The 25,158-nt window shown below is 39.6% G+C and overlaps 1 protein-coding gene across 2 annotated transcripts in view; it reads left to right on the top strand.

The window, feature by feature from the left end:
* The window catches only part of CRIM1 (cysteine rich transmembrane BMP regulator 1), a 474,029-nt gene extending 452,763 nt beyond the window's left edge, over positions 1 to 21,266 (top strand). For both annotated transcript variants that reach the window (XM_072140823.1, XM_072140822.1), the window contains 4 exons: positions 11,764 to 11,958; positions 14,973 to 15,089; positions 16,470 to 16,657; positions 19,025 to 21,266. In XM_072140823.1, the coding sequence (XP_071996924.1) occupies positions 11,764 to 11,958; positions 14,973 to 15,089; positions 16,470 to 16,657; positions 19,025 to 19,201 (677 nt within the window). In that variant the 3' untranslated portion in view covers positions 19,202 to 21,266. The remainder of the gene's footprint in view (positions 1 to 11,763; positions 11,959 to 14,972; positions 15,090 to 16,469; positions 16,658 to 19,024) is intronic.
* Positions 21,267 to 25,158: the final 3,892 nt, after the last annotated feature.

Below are 25,158 nucleotides of genomic sequence, written 5' to 3'. Positions count from 1 at the left end.
ATACAAACACAAAAAAACTCAGACTACAAACTTAATAAAATCCATAAACCCATCATTCATAACTTCTTGCATAATCACTCATGGCCAAATATAAATGCCAACCAGTGAAATCAGAAGGCATCAAATCTTCTCAGGGCCTCAGCTTTGTATTATTATCATATTATTAAACTTAAAGGGCTTCTCCAGCCACATACTAGTTAGCCCCTATCCATAGGGTATGGACCAACTTGCTGATCGGTGATGGGACGCAGGTCCGTTGTACCCCGAGATCACTAGTGCATGCACTACCGGCTGCTCTCCAGCTACGACGTGGGGATCCCATCACTGAGACCCCCACCAATCAGCACGTTAGCCCCTATCAACAGGATAACTTGTATGTGGCTTTAATGCATAGCCCTCTCATTGTAATACAGATATAATTATGATGTCAACAACAAAAAATTAATAAATACATACAATATGATATTAACTATTAGCCACTGATGGTACAGGCCTGACGTAGCTTGATGGGAGGTCTACAAGTAGAATATTTCAGTGTTCGACCGGTCAGATAGAGTAACAGGGGATCCTCTGGTGGTCCCAGGCTCCACTCCAATACTGAAACCCACTGAAGTACTGGAACCCCACAAGGTGACCTACATGAAGTCTTGTATGGTCAATTTCCTATGAAATGATGGTTTGTCCCACAATATAATATTGTGTTGAGCTCAAGGAACCCCATTCCAACACTATTAATACAATAGTCTAATAGTCTCCCATTCATAGGCGATGTTAAACTGGAGCAGTATCCTATTGAAAACAACTTAGATTACATATAGGTTATGTAATTAGCTACATTTGCTAAGCACTTGTTTGTAACCAGTTACTTACTGTGGTTCCACAAGGTTATATTGCCATATAGCAAATATTTAGCAGACATTACTCCAACTAATCATTCAACTTCTTCCATACTGTCGTGTGCTCACCCGACCGAAAACACAAGAAAATATAGAGCATGCTCGGTACGGTGCCGGAGGCCATAGCCGTCTATGGGGATGTATATACAGCCACAAACTTGCGACAGGTTATACATCCCCACATAGCCAATGTGAAAGGGGCCTTAACCTGATTTTCTTGTATGAATTCTGTCCAAGTCTACATTGGACAACAGTAACATAGTGCCAGCGGTTTTCCCTGGATGTGCCCTATGAGATGTTGAAAAAAAGGAAATAGTTCAGAGATGTGAAAATCAGATTCAAAAATCTCATAGAAACAGAAGTGAATCTATTCTGTTTCAGTGATCAAATCGAGATGAGTTTTAAATCATTTGTGTGCAAGTGAGGCTTATAGAAACCCATGTCTTTGTCTCCCAGGCAACACCATTCAGATAAGTGAAACTGATCTTCATATATAAAGGTGGGATGTGGGGGTTGTGTTAAGGTTTTTCAAATACAGACACTTAGCTACTATCCACTGTAGGATAAGTGTCTGAACCCGGTGGGGGTCTGCTTAGTTGAACTCCCAACAATCAAAAAAATGAGGGCCCGGAAGTGTTACTACTGAGTGCTCTATATATAATGTGTGCATGCTTGACCAGCACTCCATTTACTACTGTGGGGCAGGCTCAGAAATGCTAAAAAAGTTAATGGAATGCCAGCCGGTCATGCACACCTTTCTCTTAAAGTGAACCTGTCACCCAGAATGTGATTTTTAGCTGGTGACAGTTTCCAATAACGTATCCTGTGCTGATTTTAAAAATGCATATGTAAGCATTCTGAATTATTTTCAAAGATTTCAGTAGATTATAAAAGTTTGTTTAACATTACCTGGCTCCCTGCCAGCAGAATGTTGTGTGTCCAGGGGAGAGGGGCAGCTGCAGTCTGTTTGCCTGTGTCTCCTCAAGTATTCCTCCTCTACTCTACTCCACTCCCTCCCCTGCTCACTGCAAATGACAGGAAGTGGGGAAGGGTGAGGGAGCTGCATGAGTGTGGAGGAGAGGAGACTGACTATGACACACACAGGAGGCAGTGTGTAGTTGCCCATCCCTGAAACTTACAACATGCTGCTGGCAGGGATCCAGGTAATATGAATTATACTTGTGTAAACTACTGTAAGGTTTGCTTTAAAGGGGTTGCCTGGAATTTGAAAAAAGTGTATATATGGCTGGGGATGTATTAAAACAATAAACATCTTATACTCTCCTCTTTCTGCCACACTCCGGTTCTTCTGTGGCAATGGCCATTACTGCCAGCGCCTGTTTGTATACAGAGGGTGGTAGCAATACAGCCCTGGCTGTGCGCTCACCGCTGCAGCCTCAACACTTCCATATCACGTGCGTTGCACACACTGTTATTGTGACATCACCTCCACCCTTTCTGTTAAAACCGGCCCAGATGAGGAATATTGCCGGGCTGTTGGTTAAGGATAATTATACAAACTGGGAAAATGTTTAATAAATGTAATGTACTGAAAAATAAGCAGCAGCAGATGAAGTTTGCATAGGTGACAATGATGAAAGAGGAAGTCATATTCATACAATAAACACCATTTTGTAGGTCTGAAATGTAAAATAATATGCTGCATTATGAATTTTAATGAAGAAAAGTTTCCTGGTTTGGATTTTTTAAAACTCGCTCAGCCATAAGCAAACCAAGCCAGACAATGGCAGATGGGAAGAGGTTGATGGCCATGGTCACACATCTGCTAATTTTGAGCATTTTATATGGAAATATAATTTTTCCCCTCGTGTATCAGGAAACAATATCTTCTTAACACAGAATTAGTAGAATGGCATGTCCCAAACTTTCCAGGGGGAGAAAATATATTTCTACACATTCTGCATGTTAGATAACTGATGATAATTTAGGGTAGCATTTCCATTATATATTACAGTATTAAATTCCTCCATGTTAAAACTAGCACTCAAACCTTTTCAATGTTTTTCAGAGTTCGGAAAATATACCATTATATGTGCTGTTACAAACACCTGGCTCTTTAACAAAAAATGGATTTATATTACAGGACTGCAGCTGGGCTTGAAGCACTGCTGTTTAGGATCTGTTTAGTTAGCTGCTGCACTGCAGAGGGGAGGAGTTCTGCCATTGTTTAAATGATGAAATCTCACAACATAGCCTCTCCCCTCTGCTCTGAGTAAGAGCTGTAGCAGACTTTTGGTTGGATATTACAGCAGGGAGGGGCTGCAGAGCAGATATGCAGAGAAATACATACCTATTTGAGAGCCCCCCCCCCTCCCCAGTGCACCAAATCCAGCTATAATCTAGCAGTATAAACAGATTTTTCACAGTCCTGTTACTAGACAAAGGTATGGTTACACAGATCTCCAGGAACAAAACCTATCACACTGCTGCTTTGTAAGGTCAAAGCTGTTGACAGATTCCCTTTAAATATCTTGTTATGAAAGGAGGTCAGGATTGTTTCATGCTGCCTCAATATAAATGGGAGCCTGTGGATTCACTTAATGCAGGGGTTTACAACCTTTGCTCGTCCGAGTGCTACATTGTCATAACACTCAACTTGAAGTGCCGGACTATTAACCCGAACCCTAAATGCACCAAAATTCACAGTACTGCTCAAATATTACCCAAGAAACCAAATATTGCAGACCCAAGAGCAGAATACAAATCAGTGCAAATTTAGAAGATAAGTATGGAGTCCCCCCCAGAGCAGATTTGTAATACATGATGCAACCAGAGCAGACCTATCATACTGGAGACTCTGGGAGCAGACGTATAATAGTGGAGACCCCCGGACAAAAAAATGTAAAAGAAAATTAAAAAAAAAAAGCTGTCCAGGTCTCTCTCTCCCCCTAACTCCCCCCCCCCCCCCCCCGACTTCTGAGGCTGGTTCTATGTGCTGCTGTCCCAACCAGGGGAGCAGGAGAGGTGCTGACAGGTTCCTCCTTTGCATGGGTGCTGCACTGTCATGGGTCCTGGTGCCAGCACATACAGCCAGCGTCAGAAGCCAAAGCTAGGGCACAGCAGGAGATACCAGGAGCCATAAATGATAGCAGCACTCCTTGGTCTCAGCGGGCAGGAGCCTGGGGACCGAGGGTTGTGCAGCCCTGATTGAATGTATACATTAAGAGGAACCTGTAATGTTAATGAGCCGAGCTAGAGCTATTTTATATGTATTATTGTGGCAACCACCACTGGAAAATCTTGAAACAAAACTTGTCTCTTAATTCTGTCTAGATGTGCATTAGTAACAAAGTATCATTAATCCGGCCTTGCTATTCAGGAACCTAGGAAAGCTTGGTACTTAACCTGGTGGGACACGGCTTAAAGTTGGCTAAGTAGAATTTTTAACAATTTAGTATTTTATAGGAAGATGCTCATTAATATCATCAGTGAGACCTTAGCCCACTAACCCCCTACCCCCCTGGTGTGCCCATTGTTTCTTCTAAGTTAGAATTAATCCACCAGCAGATAATTGCTGTGTGGCGAGAATGCCATTCACTTCAATTTCTGGACTTTGACAGTTGTGAGTTGTAATGAGGTGGCAGCTATGAAGGAGGGGTAAGATAAAACTTGACTATCAGCCTCAAGCAAGGCAAAAAAAGAACACATTTTAATATATTCATGAGGCTGAATAAAACAGCGGAACCTACAGAAAGCTTCTGTACGCCCTAGATAAATGACCAACAATATAGGCAGACGGAGACGCCTGCAGAATGAATCCCTGTCCATTATCCACTTGTAACTTTTACATGTGATTTGGATGGAGATCGTGTAGTCACAAAAGGGAGGCAGGCAAGGCGGAATTGATAGAAGCAATTCTAATTAACATGTAGAGGAAGGCATAGGGAGGAAGGTTTCGGTAAATGAGACTGGAGATAATAGGGGGATATTCAAACATCACGGCGGTGGAGGAGCTTATTATAACCATCAGGTAACGCATAATGAGTGATTCAAGGCGAGTTGTAGGTATTTGTGTTGTTGTGCCACATCTCATAGTTGAATTAATCAAGTATAATTTAGATATCAAAATTGGTAATCTGTAGTGCCCTAGCGCCATCTAGTGGGCCACGTCATGGGTTAGATGGGTAGAACAAGCAGTGTGCAGCCTTCTATATGTTCCTTATTACAATGTTTACTATATTGCATTATTTTTATCTATTGCTAAGGCTTTATATACAAGAGACAAATATTTGTGAGCACCCAGTATTGCCAGGGCTATACAAATCTATCTTAAGAGGTTAATAAACACATGTCATAGAAATAAATATTTCTGTTAATATTCTATTGCTTATTAACACTGTTCACGCATCCATTGCTTAATGTCATTTTAGATTGGAAAAAAATGACATTTTAGATTGGAACAGCAAATAAAAGGAGAGGAATAACAAAGTGAACATTAACCTCTTAAAGGATCGTGGATCTACCCGTGTAAAGTAGACCAGGTGGCAGGTTCATCTAATGTATTGAAGCGTTTTTTTTCTAATCCTTTAGTGGCCTAGAACATTATATATCTTTTATCTGAACTATATTCAAATTTTCTTAAGAGGCTACTGGGGCGTGGAGCTGGAGCAACGACTACTCCATGCCCCAGTAGCCTCATTGAATCCCTCCTACCATTGTGAAGGAGTCTCCAGCTCCTCAGACGAGTGTGTGCAGAAGATAGGAGGGATATATATATATATATATATATATATATATATATATATATATATATATAGATAATCTCAAATGTTGTGGATGTACACTGTAAAGAAAAATTAATGCTACTGGCCCTTTAATAAGTCTGTTGATTTTCTCCACGCGCAGCATACACTGGACAGAAGATGGCCACTGGTCACATGTCCACATCACATGTCCTGCACCTTCCTGGGTAGGTCATTTGATTACCACTATGTTTGACTGCAGCTGGTTGGTTGCAGTGCATCCAGTAAGGCCAGTGTTGTGGTGAGCCGTCATCTCACTGAGGTAATGTGCAGTGACGGCAGTTACACATCATTACTATGGTAACAGAGCAGGACATGGGACTTGTAGTTTCCAGTGGTGGCCATCTCGGTGATAACTCCCCCTACTTTAGAAGGCCTATAAAATTTTGTGAATAATTAAATCAAACTATTTAAACTCTATTTTGTGACCAATGACATTGAGTTTTGTCATATTCATTATGGGTTTTTGTATCAGACATTCATATTCCCAGAAAACCTCTTTTAGGAAATCGATGGATCCTACGAACCTTGTTAACTATAATGACATCCATTTTGTCTGTGTTGGGGGGAAACTAAAAATATGAGCATATTAATATGAGCCAAAATATGAGCCTTATTGATTTATCTTGCTTCTCTTTTTATATGATAAATTTAAAAAATCTGAGTCGTTATCTACGAAAGAATATTAGAATAGGGGTGTTTACACATAAATCTCCATACACCTACACATTATGATGAGGTAGGCATCGTTTTTCCTTTTCAATCCTTTCATAGGTACTGACAGCTTGTGGACAGTTTTTACAGATGTCTCATTATACTGTTACATAGTCACAATGAATAAACCTGAGCACTGTCACCTGCCATATTTATCCTTTCATGTTACCACTTGCCTCAAAAAGGAACCTGTCACTATGAATATGCAAAACAATCTGAGGTCAACATGTCATAGGGCAGGAGAAGCTGAGCAGATATGTAGTTAAGTAGGTGAGAGTCTGTATTTATCCATTACTATCATAGCTCTTTCTATACTGCTGATGGACAGACCTCTATATATAGACTTAGCACACTGTCAGAGAGCATTCTGATACTACCACTGTATAGAAAGCATAGCAAGAGAGAGAGACATGAATTAAATACAAGTCATAGTGAATATTTTCAAACAAAACTATATACCAACACCCCCCCCCCCCCATTCTCAATGAGATTCTACCTACATATCAAGGAGACTAGCTCCTTTTTAACACCCTATAACATCATTTTGTTTTTTTTCATTCAAAATAGATTTAAAAATTTATGAGCTGAATTATCCAAAAAATAAAAAAATACATGTGTAGACTCTATGCCCACATCCCTGCAGAGGCAGCCTTTAATGGTAAGAGCCTTCTGACTTTCCGGACCTAGTCTTAAGTTTTTATGGAATAGATATACTGGTATGGCTGTTATCCCACATCATATGATTAGGCTTTCTGAAAAAGCCATGCTTGATGTTACAGGGGCTGCCTTTCAAGATAGTCAAGAGGCAATGTATTTCTTATCCCATCCTGGAAAGTGTATTTGCAATTTCCCTCCATAAACTTACATTTCCCTCGACCACTAGGAGGACCCCAGGTGCTAAATGCATATTTTCATTGTAATTGTTGTAAGCCCCACCTCTGTACCCCTTCCCCTCGCACTGCATGAGATTACAACAGACAGAGAGGGAGGGGGGGGGAGTGCTGAGGGAGGGTGTGCTCCAGTACAGTATAACAACCTGTGGAACAATTGCCAGGATGCCAAGGATAATAAATATAAGAAGATTACCACAGTCCCAGTGCCTGAGTCTATGCGTAAGTGCCCCTGGTTTATCATGATGGATTTTGATGGCAGATTTCCTTTGAGTGACTCTACTGGCTTTGTACGATGTAGACTTGACTTAAATAGCTATGATAGAAAGCAGCAGCCTTTTCGATAGGAACCAGGGACACCGTTTAGTCATGTCCTATTAGTATTCTCTAGGCCTGGCTTCTTTGCCTCAGGTATCGGTTCTCAGACTGTATTAACATAAATATTAACTCCACCATAGATAAACACTGGGTTCTGGACTATGAAGCCGAGCTAATTATTCTATATATATTAAAGTGACAGCAGATGGTTATCCTAAGCCTTCATATCACATGGATTCCAGAACAGAATGGCAACAATAGGTTTGTAAGCAAATAAGAATATAAAAATTCACATAAACTGGCAGTGATGATACAATGTCATTTAAGGGTGAAACGTTATTGTGTTTTAGATGCTAAAGTGTAGACATGACCAAATGGAAAGCCCTGCTGCAGATTGTAGGATGGGGATGTCTGTCACTAGCTGTGCCGCTCTGCATGTTCATTGCTGCCATAGGCGTCCCACACCTGCTGTTCATTTCATTTGAGATAATAAGACAGACAGGACGGCTGCTGCACTTCCCCGAAACTACAATCTAACACTGCTACTTCATATTAAAATGACCTTTCAGCTCAGTAACTTTCAATATTTTCTATACAGTGATTTGTCCTACTTTCATTTGTGTCCGCTCGCTGCTCTGTAGGACGCCTGTTTTACAAAGCAAGCAGTTGTTGATGTGCTGATGCTTTGTTATTTAACACACTGAACTCCAGCTTATTCATGTATTAATACTTTCTTAATTTCCAGTTTGATTCTTTTCGGCACTATCACGTCATGTGCATTGTACATTGTGGCAGAAATACTGCATTAGGCTCTTCAACTCCATAATATGTTGTGGGAACTTTGGAGGCTGCCATATACTGAAAACAAATGGAGGAATATGGTCCCCTACCTATAAGAAGTGTTTCGGTGCTGTATCTCCTGTGGTTGAAGCTACAGTACAGTTGTGTGCCCAACCCATTAAAAGAATTCTCCATATCTTTAATATTAGACATTCAATTACTAATCAATGGGGGTCCATCGCCTGACACCCCACTAATCCATTGATATCTGTAATGCATCAGAAATATTCAGCTCCATACACTGTGTAATGGCCATTTAAGAATGCAGATTGCCAAAGACCTAAAGAAGAAAGGCAGAAGAAAAAGGGCATAGAAAAGTACTTCTTTATTTCTCAAACCTTTTTATTAGGTTTTTCAATTAACTAAAAGTATGAACAAAGGTGCATGGGCACACTACAAAGTAAAGTATAGCAACACCAATTTGTGCCTGATTTCACATGTCCAGTCATACAAAGCAGTAGAAAAATACGATAACAAAAAAACATCGAAAAAGAAGAATTCCAGCCAAAAGGTCTTCAGAGAAAAAGCAATTTGGGTCTGAGCCGCTTGACACTGTAAAAGGCAAACTTGGCCCGGAACATATTTCTTTAATAAGAAAGTTAACTCTTACCGATCTAATTTGCACTACTCATTTATGCAGCTATGCAAAATAAATAAAATTGTAAAAGTTTAAATCACCCTCTTTCCCTAGATTGCATATAAAAAGAAACAAAGACCAAGAAAACGCTGCAAATGTGTGTGGGGTTTTTGTCAATTTCACATCACGTGAAATTTTTTTCCAGCTTTCCAGTGCATTGAATATTAAATCGGCCAGTATAAAGTACTATTTGTACCGCATATACATTCCGTATAAGCCGACCCGAGTATAAGCCGAGGCCCCTAATTTTACCACCAAAAATTGGGAAAACCTATTGACATGAGTATAAGCCGAGGATGGGAAATGCATTGGTCACAGCGCTTTCTTAGTAGTATATAGACAGCAAGCCCCCAGTAGTATACAGCCTGCCGTCCCCCAGTAGTGTGCAGCCTGTTGGCCCCCAGTAGTGTACAGCCAATCTGCCCCCTGTAGTGTGCAGCCTGCCGGCCCCCAGTAGTGTGCAGCCTGCCGGCCCCCAGTAGTGTGCAGCCTGCCGGCCCCCAGTAGTGTGCAGCCTGCCGGCCCCCAGTAGTGTGCAGCCTGCCGGCCCCCAGTAGTGTGCAGCCTGCCGGCCCCCAGTAGTGTGCAGCCTGCCGGCCCCCAGTAGTGTGCAGCCTGCCGGCCCCCAGTATTATACAGCCAGCCCACCCAGCACTTAAAAAAAATAAACTTATATACTCACCCTCCGGCGGCCCGGATGTTCAGCACAGCTCCCCGATGTCGGCGCGGCTCCTCTTCGGTCTTCTGTAACAGCTGGCAGAGACGTGGCCATGTGCTCTGCTGGCAGATGCATGCTATGACATGGCCGCTGCTGACATCATAGTATGCGCCGGCCTGAAGATAACATGGCCACGTCTGTGCTGGCTGCTACCGAAGACAGAAGAGGAGCCGTGGGGAAAACAGAAGACGAGTCCCGCGGACATCGGGGAGCCGTGCTGAGCATGGGGGCCGCCGGAGGGTGAGTATATAAGTTTTATATTTTTTTTATTGACTCGTGTATAAGCTGAGGTGAGGTTTTTCAGCACATTTTTTGTGCTGAAAAACTCAGCTTACACCCTTCATGCATCTCTGTAAACGTAATAAAAAATAATTTATCAGTTCTGGAATGAGGGGAGTAAAAACCAGAAACGCAAAAACCAAAAAGGGCCGTGTCCTGTAAGGATTAAAGTAGACTATCCAATAAAGTAACACATATCCAATATTCCATGTAGTCCATATGCTTTGCAGAGTCTCTCCACAATGCACATATGTTTATTATAGCAGTTTTTTTTTTTAATACTTAATGAGTTTATGATGACAATAGTTTGCATTATTCCTGTGATTCCTGCAGTGGAGTTTGGTTTATTGAAGTTGATTTTGTTTTTATAGTATTCTGCTCCCATCACTGTATTTCTACAGTGTATCTGTAACAACAGCATAGTACTTCACATTCAGTCAGCAGAAACATATTATTGCAGTGGTAATGTTATTCTGTGCTATGGATTAGCATCCTGATAGCTATAATACCATCCTATCTTTCTCTGCATTTGCCCTTCAGGTTAATTGTTCATTTTTCATATTTTAAGTAGAGGCAGAAAGTACAGTATATTAGGATATGTGCAGCATGTTATTAAGTGGCTGCAAAATCCGTACTTTATATGTGAAGCTTATAAAAAGGGTTTCTGGGTAATAAGTCCCTATGATTAGTTCTAAGTAAAGCTATAACATATGCCACTTTCAGGAGGTATAGAAGATTTCCATATTCTGAAACTGAAATAAACTGTGTTAGTAAAGGTCATATCACAAAAATTCACAGTCTTGCACTAAAGTTTGAAAGTGAAGCTATAAGCACATTTTCAGAATTTGTAAAATACCCTACATATTCATTTTTCTGTTACACCTTAAAGGGAACCTGTCATCAGAAATTTACCTAATAAACCACTACCAGTATGTCGTCACACAGGTGAGCAGCTTCTAGATACTGTTTCTTTCATGCCCCAGGTCAGTGGCATCATACAGAAAATCAACTTTGAAGTGAGATGTTAATTGGTTGTGTAAAGTCAGGGAGGAGAGTATAACACCATAGTCAAGATCTCTCTGCCTCTGAACACCACCTCTCATGTGACTGACATCATGCGCCTGACTTTAGCAGATCTGGTCAATGATGATGCAGGGCCATCAAGTACATTAAATGGGGCATTCTGAGGCAGGGAAAGCTGACTTTAGTGTTAAACTATCAGCCTCCTTGACTTTATTAAACAAATTTACATCTGACTTTGATGTAAATTTCTGATGACAGGTTCCCTTTACTTGATGCAAGGTTGTAGGTCCTAAAGGGCATCTACCACCAGGATGAAGAACTGTATGCAAATGATGCTGAGGGGCTCCTTAGGTGTTAATGGAGCCTGGAGCCCCTCCCTCCATTTGGATGCAGTCTTTCATTCTGGTGGTAGATGTCCTTTAAATGATTTGTTTTGTGAAACAGGTTGTGTCTCATTTAGAAAAACAAACCTTGCCTATGACTTGTGAAATCTATTTAGCATGTAAGACAAAGCAGAGGACCTTGTCCAACATGTATTCTGTCACTGTAACTGATAATGACTATAGATAAAATAAATGGAATAAGTTTTGTTGACAGCTAGGCATACACTCAACAAACTACTCAACAAGTTGTGTATGGTTTTTATATTTATAGCTCTTTTGTGTGTCTCTGTTTTTCATCACAGAGGATACAATTCCCAAGAAAGTTGTCTGCCACTTCAACGGCAAGACCTATGCAGATGAAGAGAGATGGGACATCGACAGCTGCACTCACTGCTACTGTTTGCAAGGACAGACCCTCTGCTCCACTGTGAGCTGCCCACCTCTGCCATGTGTGGAGCCAATAAATGTTGAAGGAAGCTGCTGTCCTATGTGCCCAGGTAACAATATCTGGCTCTATGAGTATGTATTTTTAGAAATATACAGTAATGGAAATTTTGTAGCAATTAATTTTTCCATGAATCTCTATTGTCCAGAATATGCATTAATAACTTGGTCATATAATTTATGTCTTGTATTATGGTTTGTGGCTGTATTAAAAAGCTTCAGATCTGGTATTAGATGCTCTTATTAATTAAAGGGATAAGTGGTCACTAGACGCCGTTTAATCGTACCTGTGTGTGTGACTAGCAGCAGCAGGACTGTAAACAGGGTCAGATTATGACTGCCATGGGCCCTGGGCTGTATGAATATTATAGCCCTTACAAGTCCAGAATTTATAGGTAAAGGCCCATCTAAGTATAGAATTTAGTGGTTGGTTTGGGTTGCCATGGACCTCCTAGACCGCCGATATTATAATCCACTATTGACTGTTCATTTCAGGATTGCATCTACTAAAAGTGCATTGGAGGTATGGCCACACACTTTTTTTGCACTTTGTTTTGTTCTGCTTGGTAGCCCCTTTTTTTCTGCTATGAGTAAAGGCTGTAAAAGGCTTCTGGTTGAGCACTACACAGTTTCCCTTTGGAGCAGTTTAAATGCAGAGATTCAAGAGCTCAACGGTGTATGGACAAGCTCTTAATGTACAGAATAAAAACAGATACACCTCACCCTCTCCTCTTAGGGGTCACGGTAGCCATGATTGACGGAGGCTCCACTATGCAATGGGAGAAGCCTGCTTGGAATCCAGGGAAGTCAAATAACTAAAGAGGAGCAGGAGGAGTTTCCCAGCTCTGTTGTTAAGGGCAATCTACTACCAAAATCCATCATGATAAACCAGGAACACTTACTCATAGATCCAACCACTGTGACTGTGGTAATCATCTTATGGCTGGTATCCATGGCTTCTTTCCTTTTAAAAATCAACTTTAATAATTATGCTAATTAGCCTGAAGGGCTCCTGGGGGATGTTACCAGAGCCCTGCTTTGCTGTAGATTCACAGATTTATTAAACATTGTGCAAAAAGCACTTCCCCTCCCACCTAGTACTCAACCTACCTATGCTGCAGTTAGATTACAGGCAGCAGAAGGGGGAGTGCTGAGGGAGCAGGGGGAGAAAATGTAACAAACTGTGTAGCTTCAGCACTGAGAGACTCTAACTCTCATTAGCATAATTTTACAAATTGATTTTTGTCAGCCATGGATAATAAATATAAAGGATTTCCACAGTCACAGTACCTGGATCTATGAGTAAGTGGCACAGGTTTATCATGCTTTATTTTGTTGGCAGATTTCCTATAAAGATCTGGATCTTTATATAAGTATATTGACAATATCTAACCACCACAAAATCTATATTCTTTGACTCGTTTCTGGCAATAACCAAATGCCCTTAATCTTAGCATGCAGTACATAAATATCAATTCTGCTGCAAACAACTCCAACACAAAGGTATAGTTACAGAGCCAATACCAGACACTAACTACAGCATTCTAAACTGATGTCAAATTCCCTTTAACCCCTTAAGGACGGAGGGTTTTTCGGCTCATTTCTCGCTCTCCAACTTCAAAAATCCATAACTTTTTCATTTTTCCGTGTACAGACCTGTGTGAGGGCTTATTTTGTGCGTAACAAATTTTACTTTCCCGTAATGTTATTTATTTTAACATGCCGTGTACTGCGAAGCTGAAAAAAAATTCCAAATGTGGAAAAATTGTGGGCTCAGTTTTTACGACTTTCACTCTTCGCTCCAAATAACACGCTTACTTTATTCTTTGGTTCGGTGCGATCGCGGTGATACCAAATTTATATAGGTTTTATTGTGTTTTAATACATTTTCAAAAATTAAACGAATGTGTACAAAAAAGAAAAAAAAATTTTTGCCATCTTCTGATGCTAATAACTTTTTCATACTTTTGCGCACGGAGATGTGTGAGGGGTCATTTTTTGCAAAATGAGGCGACGTTTTCATTGCTACCATTTTGAGGTCTGTGCGACATTTTGATCATTTTTTATAAAATTTTTTATGTTATGTAAAAAGGTGTAAAAGTCACATTTCGGACATTTGGGCGCCATTTCCCGCCTCGGAGGTCACCGCCGCCTGTAACCGTTTTTATATTTTGATAGATCGGGCATTTTGGGATGCGGCGATACCTAATATGTTTGTGATTTTTACTGTTTATTATGTTTTATATCCGTTCTAGGGAAAGGGGGGTGATTTGAACTTTTAATATTTTATTAATTTTTTTTATTTTTTAAACTTTTTTTTTTTTCTTTTTTTTTTCACTATCTTTTAGACCATCTAGGGTACATTAACCCTAGATGGTCAGATCGCTGCTACCATATACTGCAATACTTCTGTATTGCAATATATGGAATTTTTGCAGCACATTCATTACAATGAGCCACTGGCTCATTGTAACGAATCTGCAGCTGCCAGATAGCCTCGTGTCAAAAGAAGACACGAGGCTACCATGGCAACCAATCGCCGCCCCCCGATGACGTTCGGGGGCGTGGCGATCGAAAAAAAGATGGCGGCGCCCGCGCGCCGCCGTCTTTTAAATGCCGCCGGCGACTTTGCCGGCGGCAACCGGGGGGGGTTAATAGCCGCGATCGGTGCTAGCACCGACCGCGGTTATTAGCGGTGGGGGTTTTATGCATTTTGCAAAAACCCCCACCTTTGTATGAAGAGGACTCAGCCCGTGAGCCCTCTTCATACATCCCTTATACCTCTGCGCCGTAGAGCTACGGCGCAGAGCGTTAAGGGGTTAAACAGTCTAACCCAATACCTGATTCCCTAGATCCACTTGTCATATTGAAATGGCCACAACTCTGAAGCTCATTGATACAATTTAACTTTTTCTGTAAGTCACATAGTCATTATTTGTAAAGCAGGACCCCATGTCCGTATACATATATGGGTTGTCTTTGTAAGGAGGTTTTGTTATTTATATCTAAAGTTTAAAAAAAAAAAAAAAAGCAAACGTATAGCATTAATAGAGTTTGTGTTTTGCAGAGATGTATATTCCAGAACCAACTAACATCCCTATTGAGAAGACAAATCACAGAGGAAGAAACGATCACGACTTTCACTGGCCAACACCGAGCGAGAATGACATTCACCACCACAGAGGTGAGGACCCCAAACCGCTTACATGGTTTTCTCAATGTCTAGATAAGTCGCTTCTATCTATCAGAAACAATCAGTGCCCCAACACCATATGTAGAAGAAACCTGTAAGTACAGACAGCAAGAAAGGTAAGTATGGAACATATTCCTACAGGCATAGATTGAAGAATAGAATAGATTGATAAATTGAACTACCAAATCAATTTTAAAGCCCCTTAACTTTTCACTAAACTTCTAGAGGAAGGTTAAGCCCTTAAATTGCTTTCATTGTTTCAAAATTCTCTTTTGTATTTTTTTCTTCATTTGTTGTGGACTGGTCACTTGATTTCATGGGTTTGTGCTTTAAAGGGAATTTGTCACATTAGTCTCCAGGCAGCGTATTATAGCACAGATTGTTACACAATACAATGACTTATTCATTAAATGAATAACACCTTACAGTGGGACTTGTCCTACAATCTACTCGGCTCTTCCTACTTTTTAATTCAACTGCTTTTCACTGAACTTTCACTGTCACAATTTCCATTTAACTAATGTTAATGGAAAAACATTAAAAAGCTGATGGATTTTATGGTTTGTGAAAAGTTTACTACTTGTCTCATGTTCACATCAACCCATGATCATGAGAATAGGCGTTCTTTGGATCCCCACCAAAATGGAACAAATACTCTATTCATCTATATGGGTCTTCCAGAGATGACCAAGCAGTATACTATATGTAACATTTGGAGACCTATACAGATGGATCAGCTGCACACATATGCAACCAGTGCTGCATACAGATGGGGGTGCAGCAGACCTACACTTGATCCTATGGATGGGCAATGAATTGTAATCTTGGCACAGGTTCTTCGTTAAAACTAAGGTTAAGCAATGGTAGTTTTACTCTTATGTTGACCTCATGGTGCAAACAAACTATGGAAATGGTCTTGGATAAAACAAATAACATTTTATCAGCGTTAATTTTGAGCCTTATACTTACTGTTCTTTGTGGAGGAAACCTGCCCTGGAGTACATACATCTTTTGCAAATGTGCTGTCCTCTGGGCAAACTGTTCTGTGAGAATACTATTTTATTTTTCATAATACCTTTCATAATATGCACTTTAAATACTTGTATGTTCATTTTCATATTATTATTATTATTATGCAAATCATTTTGTTATTAGTCATTTTGTATTATTATCACAACTGTTAGAATTAAATGATCACAACCATGTAGCAGGTGGCTGAACTTATGGGGTGGCTATAGAATTACTCAGTGATAGCTGGAGAATACACTAAAATCCAGCCTCAGTGTCTACATAGAAACCTTCATACCTGCTGGTGGATGATATACTAATGTTTCTCCTGTCTAATGGTTTTCTTACAATTTATTCATCCAGAAATGGGTCATCTTAAGGTGAACTACAGGGAAGGAGGCAGACCTCAGCCAAGCGAGGACACCTCACTTCACTCAGTGGCATGGGTATCGATCCCAATATTAACAGCTTTGATCATCATTATAGTCCTCCTTCTTCTAAATAAGAAAAAGCAATGGATACCAGTACCCTGTTACCGGACACCTACAAAGGTAAAGGTTCTTAATTTACATAGATGCCTTGACTAATGTCCTACTTTTGATACTTGAGTAATACAAAGTCAGAGCACACCTAGGACCATTGGAGAAATTAAGTGACAGGGTAGTACAGTGATTTTCAACCTTTTTTGAGCCGCGGCACACTTTTTATACTTAGAAAATCCTGGGGCACACCACCAACCAAAATAGCACAAAATGACACTAAAACAGTCATATTATACATATAGTTAATAATATAGATTCTAAATTTATTTTACTCACTCATTGTGATACCTGGGCCTGTTTCGATAAACACAAAAGGGATATCCTGGCAGGAATGGTGGAAAGACACACACGAAGCTCTTCCTCAACAGTTCTCAGTTTCTCCCTGTTTTTAGTATATGGTGCTGATTATTTTGTGGCTCATATACTGCAAAATAAAGGGGTACAATGAGAAGTACTATGGCCATGAGGCCAGAGGACAAGTGCCAGCTCATATACTCAGCATATGAGCTGGTACTTGTAGTACTCCAGCCTCATGACTATAGTATATATACTTCATAGTTCATATACTCAGGCAAAAGCTCATATAGTCAGCATTATTGGTGGGCATTACCTTGGCGGTGGGCAAATGCGGGAGTCTCTCCACTCTTAGGATGATGCGCCGGCCTTGGTGGCGTCATTTTGTCGCACGAGGTTCAAAGCTTGCACATGTGTTATTGTACACGTCTCCTACATTGTAACAAAAACACAGGGGGCACCATAGTTTGGGGAAATTTCCCCGCGGCACACCTGACCATGTGTCGCGGCACACTAGTGTACCACGGCACACAGGTTGAAAATCACTGGGGTAGTAAACAGGTGTCTCCTGCAGTCAGTTTCGTCTCTTGAGTTCTCCAATATCTACTGTGACCCTATTTAATAAAAATTAAGTCTTCATTATAATGGAAATGAAGTTTTCATACAATGACTTCCCCACTGAGCCAGTGCCTACTACTCACCACAACTAATCTGAATGGGCAGCCTGCAGTGTGACATAATGTAATAGACCCAGGCCACAGCATCAATGAAGAGACAAACATTCATTCTCAGACTACATGAGACTTTATTTAGTCAATGTAGCTATAACATAAGGACAGGTCCCTAAAGCAGTAGTAGGGAGCAAGTGCACACATCACACAACACTGGCTGTTGACTTAATCAGAGATCAAAAGTGGAACTAAAACTGGGCCTGTGTGTAGCATGTCACTTATTCTACAGTAAGTATTGCATTGACTAACCTGTTTTTTGCCTCTACATAAATATGTACATAAATGTTTTTAGTCTGTGAGCAGTGTAGAATAAATAGGCACTTGTGTCTACTTTATTGTGTCTTCTATATATGAATAAATAGAGGACATGCGCTCATTTGATCAGAACATGCAGATTTGAACTACAAAATCAAGTACAACAAAGCACGCTTTACATACATCCAGCCTAAAAAGGAGAGTTTCAGTCATCCAATACCAAGCCAGATGTGTGATGTACATGGTACAGATAAGTGTACATCTCCTGCTACCTTGTGGAAGAGGAGTAGGTTAAAGCAGTCAAGTAGAAACCTAATATCGTGAATATTTGAATTTCGGCCCAAGGCAATACTGCTTCTCGCTTTGCATGTCTGCTCACACTGTCACATTCAGAACATTCCACAGGGGAACACAAGATTTAGGTGTTTCAAGGGAATGTTAGCATTTTTACTGTGTGCTTAACCCATTCCATGCATGAACAGACAGAAATGTGCTAGAGAGGAATACTCTGTAAACCAATTACATTTACATACCCTGTGATATAGAAATGAATATGTATTTTATATTATTATAAGGGTTATTTTTCAGCAGTTTACAGCTTTTAGCCTTTTACTGAAATACCTTACCAAGGACACAATTGGTGCCCAGATAAATGCCATCCTACCTACCCTAGTTATGGCACAGGTCTATGTCGATGACCGACCGCTTTACAATATAGATAGTTACTAGGAAAATTACATTTCTATGTTCACACTATATACACTTATGTGCACACATTTATTCACTGATATGTTTATACACTATTTGTACATGTATACACTTACACAGATCTGTCCCAGTAGCTGTTGTCCCTTCCCTCTTTCCCGACATTTCTTATCTGAGTTGCCGATTAGTTCAGCATAATATGTATATAATGTAGCAGATCCTCTGTTCTTTAGTGTGCCAGGTGGGATGCTGGGGCCCCCTGACACTGTAGGCCCCATAGCAGCTGTTATGGCTGCTTTTGCTTTAGTTACGCCTCTGGCATTATGTCATACATGATTTATGGCTCATTTTCTGTCCTAATTCTGATTTTAAACTCTTATGTGTCCAACAGCCAACCTGCCTGAACAACCAATTGGTATATGTGGACTGCAAGAAAGGGACTAAGGTGCAAGTGGACAGCTCACAAAGGATGCTAAGAATGGCCGACCCAGACTCTAGATACAGTGGCTTCTACAGTATGCAAAAACAGAACAACCTCCAGGCAGATAATTTCTATCAAACTGTTTGAGGAACGCCCCAGACTTCTATCACATGGACTTTCCTTTTGAGAAAAGGAAAATAAAACAGACAAGAGGATGGGAAATGACTGAAGCCTGCTATACAAAAAACTAGAACCGTGCACTTGCTTATTGGATTGTGTGACATATACAGTCGAGACCTTACTGAGATGAACTCCTGTCTCCTGCAATGTGCCAAAACAAACATTCCCACTTTCCCTTTGTAACAACTGACCAAGTGTTTTCTTAGAACCAAAGTTTGGAGGACTGGCTTATGCGTATCTGCTTGTAACATAGCTGTAGAGATGTTTTCTTTTTTTTTCAGTTTGGCTGGGGACGTAGTTTGGGGAACCGACAAAGGAGAGGTCACAAGAGCTTAAATTGACGCAGGAGGAAGGCGATTATATATGGAGGGGCGCCAGATTTCTTCTCACTAAGTTGCTATTACTGGCTTATCCTTGTAACTCCCAAGTGAGAACAGCAGTGCTCCCACCCCCCCCATTCAGAGACATTGGCTTCTCCTGCATCAGAATCTATATCACAAGACAACAATGCTGAAAATGTTGTGGTCTTTACTAATTTTGCTACAGGTTGTACAATTCAAGCTGCAAATAATTCTTTTTCTAAGCTGATCTCTCTTCACATGTACAATACGGACAAAAATGTTATAAAACGTGCAAAAAGCAGATGATAGCTGCAGTAAGGTAGACATGATGGTTAAGGTTCTAAAACAATAGAAAATGTGCTGCTTTTTTTTTTCTCTTATTTGATTTTAGCGTTTGGCCAGTTGGATTACGGTAAAATGACAGAGGGCTTAGTAGGTGTTTTTCATATATAAATATATATCTATATCTGAGCACTGGATTTTTATTTTCCTGAGAGCAGTATTTAAAGCTGAGCATATTCAGACCTTCACCAAATACTGTTCTGTAATTTCTTTTATAATGGGGTGTTGTTGAATCAATTTTATTTTTGTTTTCTTTTACTTTTTGTGTGTGTGCGTGTGTGAGCATGTGTGTGTGTGATTTTTGTTGCATTTTTGCGCTACAAGAGAAGGATTGAAATTTCTTTTACCTTTTGTTGATGCTGGAGATAGGCAATGGTTTTAGGCAAAAAAAAAATGGAAAGCTATTGGCAACAGCTTGCTGGAATAAAAAATAATGTGCTTCGAAGGGGGAGGCAGAGCATTTTTTTAGAATCCATTTTTTTTTCTTCATTTTTTATTTTTGTTTGATTTTAGTTTGTTTTTTTAAGTTACTGATTGTGCAAATTAGAAAACTGCTACCCTGTTTTGGAGGCGCTTAATTTTATAGTATCCAAGCACCTTTTTCAAAGCTGAGTTAAAGAAAAAAAAAAAGCAAAAGTTACAAAAAAAAATTAAATAAGAGAAGGTTATGCTTCTTCAGACTTTAGCATTATAGGAATATTTATGTAAATGTATATTATGCTAAAATGACAAAGTATTTGTATATATATTATATATATATAAAAATATATATATATATAATTTTATATGTTTTTTTTCCTATTGAATGTATTTTTAACCAAGAAAGAGAAATTTACCCGCAAAAGATACATTAAAAACCAGCATTCCATACCAATGCTTAACTGCTTGTCAGTTCAGATAAGGATGCAGGCATTTTTTTATTCTACCTACTGTTTTACTTTTCTTTTGTGTTTGTGTGTGCTTTTGTCTCTGTACTGGTTCACGTGTATTTGCGTGAAAATGCATTATGTAATATGTTTTGTATATGTCCGTGTGAACCTGAAAACCACAGTGACTTCAGCAATAAGCAAAAGTCCTGCTACTTTGGATATTAAGTTGGGGGGAGGGGCTTTTAATTTATTATTCCGTATATTCTTCTGTTTTGCTATGTTCTCTGTTTTGCTGAACAAGCCCAGAAACTGGACTTGGATGTTTGGTATTGTGAGGTAAAATTCAGTCGAATCAGATGTGGAAGAAATACACTGCAACTATATCATTAGAAAAAAAAAACAAGACCTGCGGGACTTCAGAAAGATTTGGCCTTGTATAGAACATTATGGCACACATAAATGCTGGAGTCCAGCTTGTAACCAAGCCTGATATTAATTCACTATATTAAGGAAATACCAGATGCAAACACAGTGACTTCTAGATCCCACATGTGGCCAAAGCACAACTATAACTCATTGTTCACACACAGTAACGTGTGGATGCAATGTGTATTATTAGTAGAATAGAGGCTGCTTAATGTTTGCTGTTCTTTACAATATAACTGCAGATAATGTATGTGTACAGAAATATATATTACAGTCCTGGGAAAAAATAAGGACAACCCATGACAAGTTGAACAAATCATCGACTTTGTAATAATTTACTATACAAAAGTTTATTTCTGGAGTTTCCTTCTTCCTTTCTTTGAATCTAAGAATCTCTTAAGATCTGCTAATTTGATATTGTATATTGGTTAATATTTTTGTTGTTTAAAGGGGTAATCCAGGCATTAAAATTTAATAGCATGTCCTTGGGGTTGGCCAACAATATTAGATCAGTGGCATCCAACCCTCTACAGCCGCTAAAGATGAGATGAAAACAAATGGTAGATTTCCTTTAATGTGTTGTGAACCAAACATACCTTTAAGAATGCTGCCGCTACACTGATGCAAGAACATATGTTGTTTAATCCTTGATCTAAGTGGTTTTTCTCAAAAAACAATTATAAAATTCAGGAATTTGGGGAAGATGCGTTGCATGCTGGCTGCTGTTCATAAACACATTACATGGAGCTTTCTGAACTGTCCAGACAGGACTTATCAACCTAAGCTGGATGACTCCTACACAGCAGCTGGGGGATGGTGCAGCAATTGATTACTTCTGCCTGTCGGGGACAACACAGTGATTATACAATTCTCTGAAGCAGAGCCTCATTAGCATAATCATATAATTGTTTTTCAGCAAAACCACTTGGTTCAGGAATGAAACAAGATATATTTCTGCATCAGTGTAGCTACAGCTTTCTCAAGGTATGTTTGGTGTAGAATGCATAAAAGCAAATGGTACATTTCCTTTAAAGAGATTGTGGCATTTGAGTCTTGCAGCCTCTTCAGTGTTTGCAGTGATTGTAAGGTGATATGTAAATGTCATACTCTTTGTAGCAGTGGCCAGTTTCGGACAACAGTGGCCATTCCATGAATCACATATAGTGCAGAGGACAGAAATTGTGATATCTTGTAGGGAGTCCTGTCTCTGGCACTATAGTTGGTCTTCATGGACCAATCACAGTCTTCTGAAACTTCCTTAATGCACTTGACCTAGCTTACAGGGATTTTCCCATGAATCAAAGTTAGGCCCTATCTCATCAGTTATGAGACCCCCACAGATCACGAAAACGAGGCGTCCGATGGGGTCCCAGTTCCTTCAGTTGTACCCCTCGTCGTAATGGAGAAGACGGCTGCGCATGACCGTTCTGCTCCATACATCTCAATGGAGTTGAACGAAATTGCCGAGCGCCGCACTCGCCGACCTCCATCGGCTCCATTAAGATGTAGCTTTGATTCTTGGGAAAGCCCCTTTAAGTGTAGGCCACCGTTTTTAAAAAAAAACTTGGATAAATTCTGTCGGGTAGTACTCTATGATGAAGTGGGCCCATGCCAGTCCTATATATATATATATATATATATATATATATATATATATATTATATATATATATATTTCATAAACACACTCGATGTACAATAATTTCTCTGCAGTTTGGCTGATATGTAGCTTGGATTAGATGGTGAAAAGAGTTAAGGTTATGAACTATAATTATATAGATCAAGCCATGAACACATAAATCTATTTAAGTATATTTCTGAGTGTTATAAATGCTGTTTCAGATAGGAACAAATAGTATTTTTATATGCTTTTTCCTTCGTGTCATACAAATAACAATAAACACGTACAAAGAAAGCAAATCTTTATTGGACACATTTCAATCTATTAAACTAATTCAATAAAATTATTCATTTGCGGTTTGAAGTTCTATTCCAATGAATATGTCTTTATTAAAAAACGGTATTTAATGAGCAGTGGCAACAGCCCACAATGTATAGATATGATTGTAAGTATGTAAATATTTTGGTTTGTTGATAGGGATCCTATACTACATGGTTATAGTGCAGCCCTAAAAGCAGGGAATATAAGGTAATGAATCCGCTAGGTAATGGGGTGCCTAGGGATGTGAGTGCCAAATATGTCAAGTCAACTAGTAAAAAATAAACTATTATTTAACTTTACTTTGGGCCACCATCCTCGATGTACAGCACTGCCTACAGACTATTATTAGTATTAGGATAAGGCTCAGTTTTATGATATTCAATGTTTCACAAACTTGCATCTTAGTCCTTCCCCTCTCCCAGTGTCTGCAGATTATTATGGGTCACTATTGCTTTATATTCTAGGATTCCATTAACACATAATGAAAAAAAAAGTTTTTATAAATTGTGGGCATACAAAGTAGTCTGCATTTTAAAACAGTGGATTTTCAATTAAAAAAAAAATCTTAGTATGAACATTTTAAGTTCATATTTGACACCTCTGTTATGGTCCTTGTGATGTGTGTGTGATGAAACAATCCATGCTCTTGCATCAAATTACCTTTAAATAATTTAGGCTCTGTTCACACTGATGTAGGGTTTATAAGAAAAGATCTGAAAGGTGATGGATCCAACATATACACTGAGTGTATACACAGATATATACTGGCAGGTGGATGCATGCTTTTTTCCTCCATGTGACAAGTATACCTTGCATCCTGCAGGAAGTGCTGGGTGGAAAGAGGGATTAAGGTATATCTTTCCATTCTGCTTCCTCCTACTGAGCGAGGCATATGGTCAGCGAAGACAGATGCAGTGTATTGCTTCCACAATCGGCCTCCACAGATCGTATGCTTGGGAAGGTCACCAAGTGACGTAACTGTTCATTTAAGGTCAATTTCATCAGTGGTCGGAATAGCTAGTATCACTGGCTGCTTCTGATGTTCACTCCTCCTCTCGCTTTCAGGGTGTACAATGGGATACATTAAAGCCCTCCGATGTAAGGACAAGTTGGGAAGTTGGACTAAAATGCGATCTGAAACCTTGGTATTTGGATACACCAGAATTTGGACAAGTCTGTTTCTTTAGGGATCCATGTCATGTGTGAATAGATCATAAACCATTTACAATGCACAATAATACACATATAGTACTTTATATAAACAATTCATTTTTGTCTTCATGCTTTAACTCTATCGTTTTAAAGGGAACATATAAGCCATTCTGTGGTCTGAACCAGGTTATTCTGCCATGCACCTGTGTCACTCCTTAAAATGGTCCCTCTGTGAGGTCACACATGTGAATACTCCATTCTTAATGTTGTGTTTCAGTTGCATTGATGGGATTGCAACTGCCCCCTGGTCCTGGGGACCTCAGCTGCTTTTTGTGTCTACGGAGACATATTTGGGCTACGCCCATGAGGAGCGACCTGGGGAATTATACTCCTATACATAAAGCAGCATGTAAATATATCATTTTTTATCTTGGATCCTGATATTACAAGCAGGGCTTTAAAATAGCACACAGGCTCCTATAAGTCAGCTATCCATCTTTAAAACGGGGATATTAGCAAAATGAAAGGTCTAGAACTGGTGACATTTGTGATTATTTTTTTATAGCACCAATATGCAAACGCCAACACCTTATAATGAAACTAAAGTGCTGTTTAAGAACATCGACATTACCTATGTCAAGGCATTTCGGGTGATTTTATGCAAATTTCTTTAATTGTGTTGGACAAAAAACGTCCTGCCTTCTGTAGCTATGTTGTGCCTTATCTCTAATAATGATCTTAATGCCCACTTGGAGTCATTTATAACAATCGATTGCATTGTACAAGTATTTTACATTGTTGTATTGTATAACTTGATGTCTCCATCACCTTAAATCATAGTTATGTGGTGATG

Source organism: Engystomops pustulosus, chromosome 3, assembly GCF_040894005.1.
Source record: "Engystomops pustulosus chromosome 3, aEngPut4.maternal, whole genome shotgun sequence".
Lineage (NCBI taxonomy): Eukaryota > Metazoa > Chordata > Amphibia > Anura > Leptodactylidae > Engystomops > Engystomops pustulosus.
Note: the sequence above shows the minus strand (reverse complement) of the source record. Positions and strands in the feature narration are given on the sequence as shown.